The sequence below is a fragment of the Ammodytes marinus genome (genome assembly GCF_949987685.1).
Source record: "Ammodytes marinus genome assembly, chromosome: 3".
NCBI lineage: Eukaryota > Metazoa > Chordata > Actinopteri > Uranoscopiformes > Ammodytidae > Ammodytes > Ammodytes marinus.
The window spans coordinates 4,982,045-5,000,556 of NC_137232.1; the positions used below are offsets into that span (position 1 = coordinate 4,982,045).

Sequence of the window (18,512 nt, forward strand, 5' to 3'; positions counted from 1 at the left end):
TAACTAACTATTAATAACTAAGCATTAACAGTAAGTTAATGCTCAATAAGCATTAACTATGCATTAACTAAGCATTAACTAACAGTTAATTAATGTACCTGTAAAGTGTTACCAGATTTTAGATCAGTGTCTCTTGTGCCTTACTTTTCAGCTGCTTAACATCAAATGAGTATAAAACTGTTCAGACTTAGGTTATTGTATTCAGGTATGAACTCAGTAATTAATGTACGTCATAACAATGACAATAAAAGAATGTCCGAGACCTGCCTTGAAAGGGAAAGATCACTCATCAAAATGATTAATTGAAATGAACTTCAGTCATAGACACTTATTACTGGGAATGGACGAAATGTTCTACATCCGTCAGATTCAGCAGACATATCACTGTCTGTATAGTCTGTATACTATATAAGAATAATTAACTTTTTGTGTAAAGCAGCTGATGCCAATGAGGAAATCCAACTGTTGCGTTCTGACTGAACTAACGTACGTTTTTTTTTACTCTGTCATCATTAGCCCAAATTGTCAGTTTTGCAGACACACCCTGCGTTCCAAATCACATACTCTTTCTTTTTACTACACTACTAAAGTACAGAAGAGTTTTAGGGCCACATGAGAAAAGTCTGCCAGTGTCATTCGGCACTCACATATACAAATGAAAGATGACAAATCAAAACTATATTTACCCCTAACTATGACACTAAGGTCTACCTGCGGCTGCTATCAATGACAACATGATGTTTATTTTTCTTCCATGTTTACCATCCACCTGAACTGTCAGAGGATGTGTGCTGCTGTGTACAAGGTACAATGGTTGTTTGTGTCTCTCTCTCTTTACAGGGCCTGTAAGAAGAACAAAGTGTTGGCTGCTATTCACATTAATGGCAGTGGGAACAGTCCTGAGGATTCATCACTGCGGTCTCCACTGCAGACCCCAGCCTCAGCCCCATACATGATGCCTGCTAACCCCTGCCTGCTGGACAGTGAGTCCGTCCTCCTGGACATACATACTGGCACTGATTCTGCACTCATTCTGTTTCATTTTCCCCATTGGCTCTTTTTGTTTTTGACTTCATTCTGATGTTCCTGACAGATGTGACCATGCACAGGAGTTCCCCTCAGACACTGAGAAGAGACATTGGCCTGGCTGTAACACACAGGTCAGTTACTATCTCCCCTGTTGATGTGATGACTTGTTTTAGAATAAAATACTTAATATGAAACAGTGACCGCTGTGTGGTGGACATGCAGGTTGATGTGTCATATTATCGGCTGTTTATGAAAGTATGATTCCCCCCACCCCCATTGTCTGACATTTTATCAAAAATAATTGACAAATTATTCAAACTTGTTGACCTAAAGTTGATATTTTAAGGTGACAGAACTGTTGGTTTATGCAACAGGTGCTGTTTAAAGATGTTAGATAGACATTGAGAAGGGATTATTTGATGAAGTATATTTGTAGTTGTATGTTAATGGGTAAGGGCTCCTGTACTACGTTGGATACGTTGCGCCGCCTCAAAAATGTCATAGCACATTGGGGGTTTAGAGTCTAGGGGGGGGGGGGGTCTAGGGTCCAGATACACGAAGAATGGATTGCGTGTTCTAAAAGCTCCATCATTTGGGGCGGAATGGAGACGGAATCTGACCCTCTTTGGCAACGAGCACAGAGAGACGGAGAGACGGAGAGAAAGAGAGATAGATAAATAGCGCTTATTTAGTACAAGCGTTTCGGATGTGGTTATTGCACCACTAAAACTGCATTTGGCAATAAGCCTGGCCTTTGAGGATTAGGTGGTATTTGGTCTATTGCTCGTGGCCAGACCCTACATCGCTCCAGATGGGGGTCTGGATTTCCAGACTATAGATTTGCTGCTTCTTTGATAGAAAGGAGCTAGTTGAGGTTGTTCGGGCATCTGGTAAGGATGTGCCCTGGGCGCCTCATTAGGGAAGTGTTCCAGGCACATCCAGCTGGGAGGAGGCCTCTGGGAAGACCTAGGACTAGGTAGAGAGATTATACCTTCACACTGGCCTGGGAACGCTTCAGGATCCCCCAGTCAGAGCGGGTTGATGTGGTCCGGGAGCTGTTGCTCCTGCTACACAATCACGAATAAGAGGATGAACGTGGATGGATGGATCAATGGATGTATACTTCCAAGAGAATTACATTTTTTAATTCAGGAATATAACATTTTATCGTAAAATGTGTCAATCTGTTTGGCAGATTGGCATTAAACTAGATCTGAATGGTTCCTTTCCTCTAGCATCACCCTCAGAATAAGATTTCCCTGGGTCATATTGAAAATCACAGCTTTATAGGGCTAGTGGGCTTTTATATTGAAACAATCATGTTATGTAAAGTTACTTTTGCACTTCATTTGCTACTACAGACATTTTTCTCTTTCTGTACTTTGTAGGTTTTCAACAAAGTCCTGGCTCTCACAGACGTGCCAAGTGTGTCGCAGGAGCATGATGTTTGGTGTGAAGTGCAAACACTGCAAGTAAGAGAATGTCAATATGAGCTGGCCCACTTTGTGTGATTACAGTACTACTCATCATGGTCTCATTAGGGCACATCATTTCCATCTGTTTACAGGCTAAAGTGCCACAACAAATGTACCAAAGATGCTCCTTCATGTCGGATATCATTTCTCACACGTAAGCAACGCTCAACACCATGTCCTTCTTAGAAAGTACGTTTTGTTTCATATTGCGGGGACAACTGGGGGTGCACAGAACATTTCATTCATTCATTTTCCTTTATTTAACCTCGAAAGATCAATTGAGGGGTGACCCTCTTTTACAATGACGTCGAGTTTGTACAGATACACAATATACAATGAGAATACATAACAAGTTTACACACACACACACACACACACACAGACAACAACAATTTAAAACATTCAGATCAATTGAATGAGAGACATTATAGCCTAATTAAAACAGTTACAAGTGTAGAGGGGCTGATTCAAAATAATCATTTTAAATTGGTTAACAGTTATGAGTGTATTTATTTTAATTGTATGTTGTAGGCTGTTCCAGGAGTCAGGGGCACTATGGCTAAAAGCGGTTTTACAGATTTGAACCCAAAAGCATGAAACCACAAGGTTTTAAACAAAGGCCAGGCAAGGGTCAGAAAAAGGAGATCAGTAAGATGCTCAAATTAAGAACAGAAACACACATAGAGATAAACAAGTGTAAACACATGTGCTTAAGGCCACTGTACGTTTGAATGTCCTTCAATGCATTAAAGTAAAAAAAATGCTTAATTGTACAAATAGGCAACTGACTGTTGTTTAAAGACAGACTTTAAACATGTCAACCTATCTACTACTGTCAAATTGGTTAATATTTCAATCTTACTTGTAGTGCCGAGGATGCGCAGGGCAGAGTCAGTACCATCAGATATCAATAATCGCATTGATCACACAGCCGTGATCTCACTGCAGTTTGGCACCTTACCAAAGGCAGTAACCAAAAGGGTAAGTACATCTTTCTTTTCTATTATAATATATTTAGAGTCAGCTATGGGCGTTGTTGAATGTTGAATAGAGTGTCAAAGTACGATCAATGTGGCAATGGTAGGTAGGCCCTTACTATTATATTAATTGTGTGTGTGTGTGTGTGTGTGTGTGTGTGTGTGTGTGTGTGTGTGTGTGTGTGTGTGTGTGTGTGTGTGTGTGTGTGTGTGTGTGTGTGTGTGTGTGTGTGTGTGTGTGTATGTCTGTCTGTGTTTGTGTCTGTCTGTCTGTCTGTCCGTCTGTGTTTGTGTGTGTGTGTGTGTCTGTCTGTCTGTCTGTCTGTCTGTGTGCACGTTAACAGGAGCCTGCTCCTAGTTTAAGCCATATGGACTCTAGCAGCAACCCGTCATCAGCCACTTCCTCCACCCCTTCGTCCCCAGCACATTTCCAGCAGAGTAACCCCCCCAGTGTGAGCGTCACCCCCCCTCTCAACCCGTCTCCACAGGGCTCTCTCAACTGCTTCCACTTCCCAGGTAGGTCAACAACACCCAGGTCACTGTTATCATTCATGTATACGCACGTTCCATGTAAGCAGGGTTCACATAAGACAAGGTTGATCACTGCGTGTTTTGATTTATGGGGCAACCAACAGAAGAACGTTAAAACACACTCGACATTGCTCATTGAGGTATACTGAGATGTTTTTCTAATATTTATTCTTTTCTCGTTGATATAAGTGAGTTTGACAAAATATTCCTTTCACCTATCACCATTATGATACGGTAGAGTAAAACCGAACAACCAAACCTTGGCCTTCAAAATGAATATACCTTTGAAACAACACCTTATTGACACTTCAACACAGTAATATTACAAGCCTGATTCATTAGAGGGCTGTTCAATTATACTGAATCCCTTCTCATAACTTAACAACTGTATGTATTTATTATCACGTTAACATGCTCAAAATGTTGCCTGTCAGCAGGATTTAGAAAAACTTGTCCATGCATTTATCTTGAGTAGACTTGACGACTGTAACAGTGTCTTTGCAGGCCTTCCTAAAAAATCAATCAGAAAGCTTCAGCTAGTTCAGAATGCTGCTGCTAGGACCAAAAAAAGTGGATCACATCACCCCATTTCTTAGGTCTTTACTGTACACTGGCTTCCTGCCAATCAAAGAATCACAATTCGATATGTTGATGTTGGTTTATAAAGCACTGAATAGTGTAGGGTCAAAATACATTTCTGAGCCATCCAGAGCCCTTAGGTCGTCTGGGACAGGTCTACTGACAGTCCCCAGAGTTAGGACTAAACACGGAGAAGCAGCTTTTAGTTTTTATGCACCAAATATCTGGAACAAACTCCCAGAAAACTTTAGGTCTGCTGCAACTCTCAGCTCTTTTAAATCAAATCTGAAGACTTTTCTGTTTCCCTTTTAACCTGTCATTTTATTTTAATTAAAAGTTTTATTTTATTTTATCATTTGCCTTGGCAATTTGTCTGCCTGTATTTGTTCTTTGTTTTTGTTGTCTCTTGAGTGCAATTTCTAGTGTCTCATCTTGATTGTATCTTGTGCCTCTGTAAAGCACTTTGAATGGCCTTGTGTCTGAATTGTGCTATATGAATACACTTGCCTTGCCTTGTCTATTCAGTGTAGTGTGCTGATATTAAATATTATGGTCAAGATAGTTTTTTTGAAAGAAACAAATCAAGAACGATTCAGTTTTACACTAAGAATCTCATTCTCACGTCTTATGTTACACATAACGGTCATAATAAAGGGCTGTATGTAGCATTTTGGAATCATGAGAACTATTTTGTAGTAGTGCCATATTCTGAAGTGATATTTTCCAACAGATGTTCCTGCTTCCACATCTTCTACTATTCAACACTCTGGCAGCTACAATGAGCCTGGGTAAGACACAGCGGACATAGGTACTATATTGGCTAATATTAACCTAAAAGGAAATCTCAGCACAGACATGTCAAAGATATGTTCTAGGTCATTTAGAAAACAATGTCTCCTGTGTTTCAAGTAGAGAGTACTGGGGATTGGACACTGCTCATTGCTTAGTCACGATATGTTTGTTTATATTATCTTTGGATTATTATAAGAAACTTTTAAATCCGCCAATATATCCTCATCAGATGTTTTAACTCTTAAAATATCAATATCAAATATCTTACTCTCATGTCTATGTCTAATAATAACCGTAACAAATGTAAGTCTGCTGTTTATTCCTGTGCTTCTCTCTCAGAGTGTCACCGCTGGCCGTCACTGAGACAACAGCAGTAGAACAAGGACAGGTGAGTTCTACCAGTCATAAACAGTGAGCTACATCAGCCTAAAGAAGCAGCGAAAAACTTATTGGTCTTTGTTATATTATTTGCTTGCGTAAGTCATAGGAATGGCATGCTGTGTTTAAGAGCATATTTGATTTGTTCCTATCAATGCCATAGTTTGTCCTCACTTGAAAGTCTGAAGAACTTCCGATGTTCTTGTGTAACCTTTTTGGACAGCCCTTATGGCTATGAAATAATAATGCATGAAATACATACAGAACACAGTACTCTATCTATTTTGATGATCAAATGAAGAATACAAATGATTTGGCCCAGACTTCTGGACTCCACTGTAGATCATTAAAAGACCTTAAAGGGCTACATTTTGCCGAATGCTAAACATTTTCCATTTTGAAAACTTCAAAATAATGCTTAATGTTCATATGAGAAAAGAGTTTTCCTCGCAGCAAATCCGAGAATCCATCCCGGGTCGTTCTCTGCATGTCATTCCAATTATTTATTTTTTTTAAATACATTTTTTGGGGCATTTTTCACTTTATTAGACAGATTCGGAGAGACAGAGTTGAAATAAGGCAAAGAGGGAGGACATGCAGAGAACTGACCACGAGTGGGATTCAAACCCGGGTCTGCTGCGAGGCCTGAGCCTCAAGGGGGGGACGCTCTTACCACTTCACCACGAGCGCCCCCCTCCTCCGCCCCACTACATTTCATCTTTGTCTCTCCAAACTAATTCATAAAGAAAAAGAAATGCCCGAATATAATCTTTAAAAAAGAAAATTCTACCTCTCATAATTCATTCAGCATCCAGGTTAATTTAGCTTTTTGTGCTATGTGTTTTTCTGAGGAGGAGGCAGAGGAAGAGGTCCCTGCTGAGGGAGAGGCCGCAGCTGACCAGGGCCAACAGAGCTTCTCCACAGAGGAGGGTGGTGAGGACGGGCTGGATGATCTGCCCTCCACCATATGTCGGCGCGGGGCTGTGGGGCGCTGGAGGGGCCCCTTCTCTCGGAGCCAGAACAGCGTGTACCTGCAGGAGTGGGACATCCCGTATGAACAACTGCAGATAGGAGAGCTTATTGGCAAGGTGCAGAAGACAGAGATGTCACTAAAATATTGGTGTAAAAACACACACGACACTGCCTATCAACTAGGCCTGTGAGTCTTTTGGAATCCCATGATTCGACTCGATTCTGAATCTTGGGCTCACGATTCAATTCAAAACGATTCCCGGTTCCAAATTGTTTAGTTTTTTCTCCGATTCAGTTCAAAGGAGAATTTCAGGATCTTCTCCAGTCCAGTGTCTGTTAAGAGGCGTTGTGGAAAATGATGGCATGAAAGTGAATTAAATGTGTTCATCTATCTTCATTAAAGGTCTTTTTTAATGGGAAGTTTGTGATGCATATCAACATCACCGGCCGCAGCTAAATACATAATTTTTTTTTTTTTGCAAATTATGAATCGCTCAAAATGGCAGAACATAGGAATCACAATTTTACATAAATCAATGTTTTTTCACCACACAACATGTTTATTAATCCCCATTTGGGTCCAACACGGCTGACATTTCATCTCTTTTCTTGCCTGTGCAGGGTCGCTGGGGGAAGGTACATAAGGGTCGCTGGCACGGCGAGGTGGCTATTCGCCTGCTGGAGATCGACGGCAACAACCAGGATCACCTGAAGCTCTTCAAGAAGGAGGTGATGAACTACAGGCAGAGCAGGCACGAGAACGTGGTCCTCTTCATGGGCGCCTGCATGGCCCCGCCACACCTCGCCATCATCACCAGGTGGGAGTCCCATTTCAAATGTGCCCTTCATTACATTACATGTCATTTTAGCAGACGCTTTTATCCAAAGCGACTTACAACTGGAGCAAACATTCATACACCGATAGCAGCAGCAGCTACCACGCAGGGTAATTATCGGGAGCAAAGGGTTCAGTGTCTTGCCCAGGGACACTTGGACATGTGGCAGGAGACGGGGGATCTAACCACCGACCCTGTAGTTGAGGGTCGACCACCCAACCCACTGAGCTATAGCCCCCCTTCATCTTCTTTTATATCCAGCACACAGTTAAGGTCATGTTTATTATTTAGGAATAGGTAGGAACAGCATTAACCCCATCCCCTACAAACCCTTTATTCATTTTGGTTTTGTTTCCGTCTTTTCTCTGTCTTTTTAAATGATTCTATGTTTATTGTTTTATACAGTATATGTTTATTTTTAATGATTTACCTCTTGCATTACTTGTCCTTTGTTGTAAGTTTATACTTTGAATCTGACTGTGATTATGATTTTTATATATGTACAGAAACACACAAGAAAAAACTGGTCATGAAAATGTTTATACTGTAAGAATGAATGTATACGATTTTGATATAAATCCATGACACGTGATGTGTTGTTTTGGTGAACATTGATATTGTGAAATGGATTTCTTTGATTCAGTTTTAGTAAAAGTACTGCGTGTGTTTTTCCCCTTCAGTTTCTGTAAAGGTTTGACTCTGTACTCTGTTGTAAGAGAAAGAGGTCACATGCTCGACATCAATAAAATCAGACAGATTGCACAGGACATTGTACAGGTAAGCAACAGAATACAATTTTTAAAAAAAAGGTTATTTTGATTTCAATATATGAGGGGTTTTTAACATCTATAAAAACAAAAAAGTGATAGAGTGCCGAGCCTGAAAAACAATGCAATCAAGAAGCTTCATAAATTCACTTTTCAGCATTCAGTGGGTTCTTTCTTTAAGTTGGGAAGCCTTTCACTACAGTGTTAGGACTGCTGTGGTCATTTAGAACCATAGCCAACATTTCTTTTAGGACATAATTATTTCTCAGTTCTCAGAGGGCTTAAAAGGTGAAGTAAGCGATTTATTTATGTTAATATAAGTGTTAAATCGCTCTTTATTCATACAGTGATCACTTATATAAAGTGTGCGCGTTTCATAAAGCCGATCTCTCAGTCACCCGCTCTGCATGAAATCGGCAAATAAACTTTTCGGGGATCTCACTAACTGTAAGCTTAACTGACCATTCCGCTTACTTCACCTTTAAGGTATCCATATCAATGTGTTTTTGATATTTAAGATTTGAAAAGAATCATTGGGCCGAAATGATTTGATAATAATTTCAGCCAACACTTATCTTGCTTCTAGAAATGTCTTGTGTTAATGAAATGCATTTCTTCTGCAGGGAATGGGTTATCTGCACGCTAAAGGCATCATTCATAAGGATCTGAAGTCTAAGAACGTATTCTATGACACAAACAAGGTGGTCATTACAGACTTCGGCCTGTTTGGGATGTCAGGAGTGGTACAAGAAGGCAGGTAGGGAATGAAACCAATCATATTTCAAAACTGGATCGGTGTATCTGTTAAGCCGCGCTACTGTCTCTGTGCTGTACATACATTTGTTTGGTTTGTGTGTGTGTCTGTGTGTGTGTGCGTGTGCGTGCGCGTGCGTGTGCGTGTGTAGAAGACAGAACGTGTGTCGGATACCTAGGGGCTGGATCTACTACCTGGCTCCAGAGATTGTGAGGAAGATGAGCCCAGATGTTGGGGAGGACCAGCTGCCTTTCTCTGAAGCTGCAGACGTTTATGCATTTGGGTATTGATTCATGTTGTTATTATGACATCTAAAAACCTGCTCAGACATATTGGAAAGTAAAGGTGGCATTATGGTTAACATGAACAACAGATGTAAACCAGTGTTCCTTGTCTTTCCTTTGCGTTGATGTTTTGTGTTGGTGCTTGATTATTTCACTGTTTTTTCTGTTGATGTTGATTGGTTGATTGGGGGAACATATTCTCCTTTTTGTTTTCCACACACCACAAGGCTGCAAAAGAGGTTGTTTCACTATCTGTCACCACAGTTGTTTTTTTCTGACTGGGTTTTTCTGTGTGTCACTCTCAGCACTATCTGGTATGAGCTACAGGTGGGACACTGGCCAATCACCAACCAGCCTGTGGAAGCTAAAATCTGGCTAGTGGGCAGCAGTGAGGGCATTAAGAGGGTGCTGGCAGACACCAACCTGGGCAAGGAGGTCACGGTGAGTCTGCTTTCATAGAGCTTATAGGAACAGGACTGTCTGGTGGCTAAAGTAGGACAGGGGTTTCACTAACACTTTACAATTAGGGTACATTAATTCACTGTTAGTTAATACATAGTTAATGCTATTAACGGTTAGTAAATGCGAAGTTAATGTTATTTTATTAAGTTAATTATTATTAAGTTATTAACGGTAAGTTAGCGATTGGTTAAGCATGAACTATGTTCAGTTAACTAATGCTAAGTTAAGCATTAGCCTAACTAAGGATAACAGTCAGTTCATGCTTAGTTAATGGTAATTAAGCATTAAGCAAGCAGTTATTAACGGTTAGCTAATGCTTAGTTAATACTTTTTAAGCACTAACTAAGCATTAACTTACAGTCAATCAATGTACCCTTATTGTAAAGTGTTACCGGGATTTCAATACATGAATAGACCCAGACAGACAGAAAGGAAAAACGTTATCACTTACAACCAGGTCACAGTGGATGCCTGCTCATAATGCAAACAGCCACAGCTGAATTGTGGGTTAGTAAATGGCCAACATTTAGATCCAATGGAAAGCCAGTTGAAACATGCTGTATCAGGTTCCTCATAACCCGTCTCCTTCCATCCCAACAGGAGATCCTGTCTGCCTGCTGGTCCTCTGAGGCTGAAGACAGGCCCACCTTCACCCTGCTGACAGACATGCTGGAGAAACTCCCCAAACTCAACCGCAGGCTGTCTCACCCCGGACACTTCTGGAAGACAAACGAGTACGTATCATAGAGAGAGGAGTGTGTGTTCATGGTTCCAGGATGAACACACCTACAGCACCCATTAACAACTAACATTCAAAATGTCTGCCAAAATCTTCCTTTGTCATGTAAGTAGAAACGAGATGACGCTTAAAGGGAACCAATACTCCATCGATCAAATGGAGAAAAACATTGTATAGGATAGGACTGAGTAAAGAAATGTGAATAGTATGAATCTGTCCTGCTGAGTATCAACTGATAATAAATGACCTTTTTTGTAATGTGACTGTGATTTTAGAATTTTTTAAAGGAAATATCTAGTAAGACTCACATTTTGCTAAACCTTAGATTTTATTTCATGTTTATTTGAAAGGGACAGATGCCAGCACTTGAACAACAGATCTCCAATATACAGTATCACAGCATTTATAGATGAATGTCCAATGCTTGTCCCTACAAGCACACACACACATATACTGTATATAAAATAAAAACATACAAGCCACATACACCTGTACCATCCCCCCAGCCCATCCCAACCCGCTCCTATATGTGACTGTAACTCTGGCTATCAGTTAAAAATGTTTTCAGTTCAATTTTAAAAAGAGAGAGATGAATATGTTGCTCCATCTCTGCTGCTTCATCTTCCTTTTCCAGAAACTTTACCAGCTCTTCTTTCTCTTCTCTTATTTTGTTTGCATGATCTCCACCGTTTCCCTTCGTCCCTACCTGTTTGTCTACCTGTGTCTGTCTGTCTACCTGTCTCCCTGTCTCTATGTCCACACGTTGTTCCATCCTTGTTGGGCTGCTCCTGTCTTCTCACTCCTCTCTTCCTCTGGTGAAGTCCATCGTGGGATCATCCTCATCGCTGCCTTAGAGAATGCTGCCATCAGTGCCTACACACACACAGCCCATACATGTACACATACAATAGCTGAGAGGCCACGGAGCTCTTTTTTTTATGATGGAGTGAGTAAATATGGAGTTCTTATGATGAGTGGCATATCTTATCCAGCCTAATTTCACCTCTGGTATCGATAAGAATTCTTGTTAGGCAAGAGGTATAGGCGCAGTTTGTGGACTCAGCAAACTGTGTGTGTGTGTGTGTGTGTGTGTGTGTGTGTGTGTGTGTGTGTGTGTGTGTGTGTGTGTGTGTGTGTGTGTGTGTGTGTGTGTGTGTGTGTGTGTGTGTGTGTGTGTGTGTGTGTGTGTGTGTGTGTGTGTGTGTGTGTGTGTGTGTCTCGGCTCAAGGAAATTGATGAGAGATAGATACTCTTGAAAGGCACAGCGATACTTATAATATAATTTAAATGTAAGGAATAGTGTAACACACACCAGTGGCAAGCATTAAGCTGTGAACCAGCCCTAGCATGTGGCTGGAACTGGAACATTGGTTCGCGTTGGTGGAAAATGGGTATGATTCCAGCATGGAGACAACTGGTTTGTAAACTGTTATATGCAATGTAATAATAATAATAATAATAATAATATATTCAATTTATATAGCGCTTTTCTCGCACTCAAATCGCTTAATGTAGTAAGTGCCACAAAATAACATGCTATACCTCTATTGTATTGTGCTCTCAGACACAGAAAAAAACAATATCTGATTAGAGGTCATTTGAAAATATGTATTTTGTTTACCTATCAGTGTAACTTGTGTGAGCTTCCCAGCACAGTGCTCAGAACTGCCTTATGCAGTACTGTAAAAATACTTCACGTCATGATGCATGAAACAGCTTCTTTAATGGAGGCATCTTTGAAAAGTTAGCCCTACTGTAAATGACTGTATGTTGGGGCTAGCTTTAGCTTTGTGTTGCTGTAAGAAATAGATAGTTGTGTCACATCCTATTTCAGCGAATCAGACACCAGTAATGGATCGAATGGTAAACTGAGATAAATGGCCACTATCAATGAACGGAAATACTGGAAATAATGGTTTTATTCATCTATAAATAAACCTCTGAAACTGTAAAGTAGCTGTCATACCAGTGTGCACCCACACACCACACCAGCTGAGCACAGAAAGTAAGTGTGTGTGTGTGTGTGAGCGTTTGTGCGTGCGTGTTTTGTGTTTCCTCAGGCAGGAGAACAGTGTATGCTCACTGAATGTGTCTGAATGTAATGGCCGTCACAAATACAGTGTACACAATCAAGCATTTTGCATAATACCCGGGTTGTGTTTGTGCAACGGTTTTGATTTTACAACGTTGGTACTCCTCACATATTTATGTATAGATTTCTTACACTCAGTTGGTAGAGTATTTTTTTTGGGGGGGGCGGGGGGGGGGGGGGCTTTGATCTGTAGAGTATTTTTGTACAGGATGTGCCGATACATTTTTTTTAAGCTTCTGTTCTGGTCTGACCAATTGAAAATAATAAAGACGATCTTCAGCGACCCCGTCTGTGCTTCTTTTATAATAATAATTATATAATTAGTGTATACTCACTCAGGAAGCTTTTCTGAAAGCCATGTTTAAGCTGTGCATCCTATTTTATCTTAAGTGTTATTATATCCTTTACAATTAATTTATTGAGAGATAACGAAATGTAACTTTTGAGATAACCAATCTAAATTTGAATCACCAAGATCCATTTTGAAAAGTGCAATTGCAATTTTGGTTTTGTGTGTATCCGAAGAAGTCCATAGTGAAGTAGATAATCTCCTGGAGTCAGCCACACTTCAGAAGGGTCTAAAATATGCTATAGTTTTTTTTTATCTGTTTTTTTTTTTTTTGCAGTAATTGGAAGGTTACTAAATACATTAACTCAATTACTGTACTTCAATACAGATTTAGGATAATAATTTACAATTTCTTTAATCTAATATTTGCGTCATTGACTGCCTGCTTCTTTTCATAGGTTATGTGTATGGGGGATTCAAAAACACAAAAATTCTCTGAAAACTGAATTGACCATGCATGCAAGATATTTCCTAAGGGTATACAATACGGTGCCTTGTTGTTACAGAATATGCAAATGGGAAAAAAAGTGTATTAGGTCATTGAAATGATCGGCAAATCATCCGCTTAGAAAAAAAGCTTACCTGTTAATGTTCCCAGGGCCCCTAAGGTTAATCTGTCCATGGGAACTGGAACACATTTGAATGATTACAAAATGAGGTAACTTATGCTGGGTTTACACTAGAGGACTTTTAAAAGACTTTGAAAAGACTGAAGACTGAAACCCTCTTATGCCTCGTTTCCACCGAGTAGAGCGGGTCGGATCGGAGCGGTTCGGTCCGGGTAGTTTGGCTTTTCATTTGCCAAAAGTTGGGTAGGGTACGGTTTAAGCTTACTTAACCGCTCTGAGCCGCTCCCGATCTCAGTACTCCTCCGTAGGGGTACTAGCCGCCTGAAAGCGGGCCGAAACGGCGGAGCCGTCATTTGATTGGTCGAAATAATCATTTCCGCCATGTGTAGTCATCTCGGCAAGAGTGAAGAGAGTCTGTGTATTGGCGAAAATGTGAGCACAGCAATGTTTATTGTGTGGTGTTTTTCCTCGTCAATAAATTAATCAGTTGGTTACACTGTGTCCCATAGTCACGTAGCTGCCGCAGCCAGCACTGTTCTCTCACTGTCTCTATCAGTTGCAACTAGTCTGGCATGACCGCTTCCGCCAGCGTCTATTCGCTTGCGTCGAAAAGCAACGCAGCCCTGACGCAGCCCCCTCCTTTTCCGGTTGCTGGCTTTCCCCTATTGTGATCCCCCTCAAATTCGGAAACAATTCGCTCACAGTCAACCCGTGTGCTTATGTGCAGCGCTCTCTCTCACACACACACACACACACACACAGGGTGTGAGAAGTCACATTACTGTAGACAGAAATAAAGTGTGGCTATACTTCGGGATAATAATATTGGCGGCGGCGGTCCGGGACGCAGCCTAGCTTAGCCTAGCCTAGCTGTCCAACTTCATTGTACAACTACCCCCGGGCAGAAATACCCTCATAAACTCTGGACAATGAAGCGTGGGGGTTTGAATTGAGCACCGGACCTTATAACCAGCTAGATTAAGATCCGCCGTTCCCTTTCTTTGGTGAGGGACTAAGCAGCGGTGTTTTAGCGACGGGGAAAGATTCCAACGGCTTCCACTATCACCTAGCAACTCTTACGGCTACTTGCTGCAGTTGGTGTAGCGCTCACAACGTCAAAACCCTGTTCTGCCTGTAAACAGACGGACTACGGCTCTGACTACAGCGATAGGAGGTGGTGACATAAGTTCTCGAATGCTAAAAATTCTACTCGACCGCCGTAGCCGTCCTCTCAACCGCCGATGATAATGTTACCAGAGATAACACTACGTGGCTAGTTAACTCCGGTTAAGTTATCCCGTGAGCTCCTCGGGGGCTAAAGTGTATGGTGTCTTGACATGCTGGTTAGAAAGCAACACACTATGTATATTCCTTTTGTCTTTAATAGTTTTTGTGTGGCGTTTGCGGGTTTAGCCATTTCTCTGACAGTCTCTGGGCGTGAAGACGTTCCATCAAAATAAGTCCCCCCCCGGCACTATTTTGCAGGACACCGCTGCTGCTTCCCGGGGTTAGCCCCGCCCTAGATGATTGTGATTGGTTTAAACAAATACAAACAGGCTAGTCCAGTTTCCCCCGGTTTCCCCACCCGAATAGACGGCTCTAAACAGAGTGCTTCCAGACCATACGTGCTGTAGTTTGGTCTGGCTTTGCGAGACTAGTTGCAACTTGCACCGAGCCGTCTCTGTGTGTTTTCGCCATAGATAGTAGCCTAGGCTAGTAAATACACGCTCACAAGAACACGGGGGGAATAAATAAAGAAGCGGCTGGTTTGACCAAGCAAAAACGAGAGACCGCTGGCTTGACCACAGTTGTTCCACAGCCCGATAGTTTAACCCACATTCTGGCGGCGGCTATCGCAGTCCAGCCTAAACCCCGCCCCACCAGTAAGGGTAGGATCTGCGGTGGAAACAACACCGCGATTCTTAAAAGTGAGCTGTCCCGCTCTGAGCCGCTCTGATCCGACCCGCTCTACTCGGTGGAAACGAGGCATAAAGACAATCAACTCACACCTGAAGACAACTAGTCATTAGTTTTCAGTCACAGAGTGAGATTTTGAAAAGACGGGGGGTCTCATATTGCAAGACTACAACTAGATTCCTTTTGAGATTAATAATATTTCCGCAAACACGATAGTGATTTAATAAAAAAAAGTTAATTCAATATTCCTAGCGGGGGACTTCCTTTAGTTATTTGACCATCTTTATTTGCTGATCTCGTCCCCCAATAACTTTAACTCCTAACCCTGTATTTGACGGTAAAGTGTTACGGTTGCGCGGCTGTCAGCCTGGTTCTCCCGCCGAGGCTTCAAGGAAAAAGTGTCCGAAATAAGTGCCTGCACAGGCAAACACAGGTCGCGAGTCGCGACTAATGCCGCTCCTCCTGCGTCGTGCTTGGTGCATGCGAGAGTGTGACAGTGTTTACGTCATTTCGCTTGAGCCAACCCCTTAAGACTAACGATAGCCTAATATCAAACCTGTTTGATAATGTCGGAACGTCAAGACGGGAAGAAGACTGGCTGAAATCGGGTCGGAAGACCACTATACACCAAACGACTGAGATCACGGGCGCGTGCCCCAACTCCAGCAAGACTCCCGTGATTTCAGTCCGACATTGGAAGATTGTCTGCGACTGTCAAATCAAGTGAAAAGTCGTGTAGTGTAAGCCCGGCATAACACGTTAGGGGTGGGATGATAGCCTACAACTAGTGTTGTTTTTGTCAACAAAATGTATGACTAAATATCGTCGTCAACTAACCTTTTTCACGTGACAGTGACGAGACTAGACGAAAATAGTCACAGATAATATTGACTAAGAGAAGACAAAAATGCTCAAGACATTTAGTCGACAGAAACTTGACTAGACTTAAAGAGTTTAAACGTGACTAAGACTAATAAAAACTAAAATTAAAGTTTGACAAAAAGACTAGACTAAAACTAAAATTAAAACAGGCCGCCAAAAACAACACTAGTCTTCCGTGTCTGGAATTGCATGTATTCTTGAGTCTATAAGGTAAAAATAATATAATAAGATAAGATAACCTTGTTTGACTTGTGAAATGGGGGACTTAAAGAACATTTTGATTTTGGCTGTACTATACTAGGTACTTGTACTATATTAACTGGGTTAAATATAATTGCATTACTAAAAAGACTAAAATACAAATGTCATTGACTAAGACTAGACTTAAATGTCATCAGTTTTTGTTGACTAAGACTAGACGAAAATAGTCCCAGATAATTCTGACTAAGAGAAGACTAAAAAGCTCAAGACTTTTAGTCAACTGAAACTTGACTAGACTAAAAAGAGTTTAAACGTGACTAAGACTAATAAAAACTAAAATGACAGTTTGACACAAAGACTGGACTAAAACTAAACTTAAAACAGGCCGCCAAAAACAACACTACCTACAACTAAATCACGATACGATCCTTTGACTTTATTATGCAACGATATACAACAAACTGGATTGTGCAACTTTAAATACTGACTTTCAAAATAGCAAAAGGGGAAATCCGTTTTACAGAACACCGTCATGTTGTAATAAAATATCCATATTTGAAAAATAAAAAAGCAATTAAATAGCTCAAACACGGAATAAAGATGATTTAAGGAAGAAAACATGTGCATTTAACGGAAGACATTATGCAAAAGACGACGAAATAAGGGCTCAAACGCTCCAGGGTTCGTTTCAACCGCACTAAACCAGGCTGGTGTGAACACGCCCTGGGCTGAGCAGCTGGGGGGAGCAGTACTCCAGCTCCTTTTCCTCAACTCCATGACCTGCAGCACAGTCCCCCAGATGTGGACACACATTCCACAGTGATTCCCATCCAACAGAAGGACACCTGAAAGGTCCTGGACCACCTCTGGCCACAGAGGGCCTCTGTGGATTCTAAACTTTCTCCCCAACAGGTCACAGAGAGTGCTGGTTAATAACACCGTCTCTGACATCTTCTTCATCTCCACTGGCTCCACTCCTCTTCATCGTATACACTGATGACTGCAGGTCCACCCAGCCAAACTGTCACGTGGTTAAATTTGCCGGCGATACTGTACTGTACTAACAGAAAAGAAGCTTGGGTCTTAGGTCTGATTCCTGCTGGACAGCGCTCTGTGGAGGTATTCGGTTTTGGGAATGTCCTAGTTGGAGGAGACACATCAGTGTTTTCACTGAACATTAATAAACAGATATTGACTTATGAATTAGTTAGTTCACTGTTTATTACATCAGAGACTTTACATGGCAGTCTGTACAGTCGATCTAAGTTCTCCAAAATATATTTATTTCAAACGAAAATGTATGAAAGTACAAGTAGTCATGACAAGCCCCCCATCCTCCCCCTCCCCCCCACCCAAACAACAACAAATAAAATGTGAGTAAATAAAACGTGAGCTTAATTACAGTTCAAATAGTTTTTCTTTGGTTGTTTCCCAAATGACCAGTATCATTGTTGTGTACAGTCCAGACGCATATACAGTACATAAGAAAAGCATTTTATTTTTTGCATCATTAAAATAAAATAAGAAATTTCAGTTAGCACCAAAAAATGAGCATGAGCAGTTTGATGGTGACGTTAGTAGATGTAGTGTGGATACAACAACAAAAACAATACAGTCAAAGACATGTATTTTTGCTTAAATATATTTCGATCATTGTTTATGCATTTAAGACTAGAGATAATACAGTACAGTACAAAATGATTGAGGCTGGGAAATTTTCCTTTTTAACTAAGATTTGAAAGATTTCAGATTACATTGGGGAAGTAAAAAAAACATACAAAATTTCGGTAGTCAATCATGACGATGGTTAATTTACAACTATAGCAACATGTTAAAAATCTAGCTCCAACAAATGATTTGATTTTCATACACAGGAAGTAAATGTTTAGGGGATTGTCACCTAAGTTTAGTCATACGACAACAAAAA

At 41.0% G+C, this 18,512-nt stretch overlaps 1 protein-coding gene across 4 annotated transcripts in view; it reads left to right on the top strand.

Annotated features, from left to right (window-relative positions):
- The window catches only part of LOC307271566 (kinase suppressor of Ras 1-like), a 36,407-nt gene extending 23,599 nt beyond the window's left edge, over positions 1-12,808 (top strand). For 3 of the 4 annotated variants that reach the window (XM_080054082.1, XM_080054081.1, XM_080054079.1), the window contains exons 4-18: positions 841-983; positions 1,094-1,160; positions 2,418-2,501; positions 2,597-2,658; positions 3,373-3,485; positions 3,826-3,997; positions 5,322-5,379; positions 5,723-5,771; positions 6,613-6,849; positions 7,355-7,551; positions 8,250-8,346; positions 8,960-9,093; positions 9,242-9,373; positions 9,680-9,815; positions 10,437-12,808. In XM_080054082.1, coding sequence (XP_079910208.1) covers positions 841-983; positions 1,094-1,160; positions 2,418-2,501; positions 2,597-2,658; positions 3,373-3,485; positions 3,826-3,997; positions 5,322-5,379; positions 5,723-5,771; positions 6,613-6,849; positions 7,355-7,551; positions 8,250-8,346; positions 8,960-9,093; positions 9,242-9,373; positions 9,680-9,815; positions 10,437-10,583 — 1,828 coding nt within the window. In that variant the 3' untranslated portion in view covers positions 10,584-12,808. The remainder of the gene's footprint in view (positions 1-840; positions 984-1,093; positions 1,161-2,417; positions 2,502-2,596; positions 2,659-3,372; positions 3,486-3,825; positions 3,998-5,321; positions 5,380-5,722; positions 5,772-6,612; positions 6,850-7,354; positions 7,552-8,249; positions 8,347-8,959; positions 9,094-9,241; positions 9,374-9,679; positions 9,816-10,436) is intronic. The other variant, XM_080054080.1, reaches the window with a different exon arrangement.
- The last annotated feature ends 5,704 nt before the right edge of the window (positions 12,809-18,512 follow it).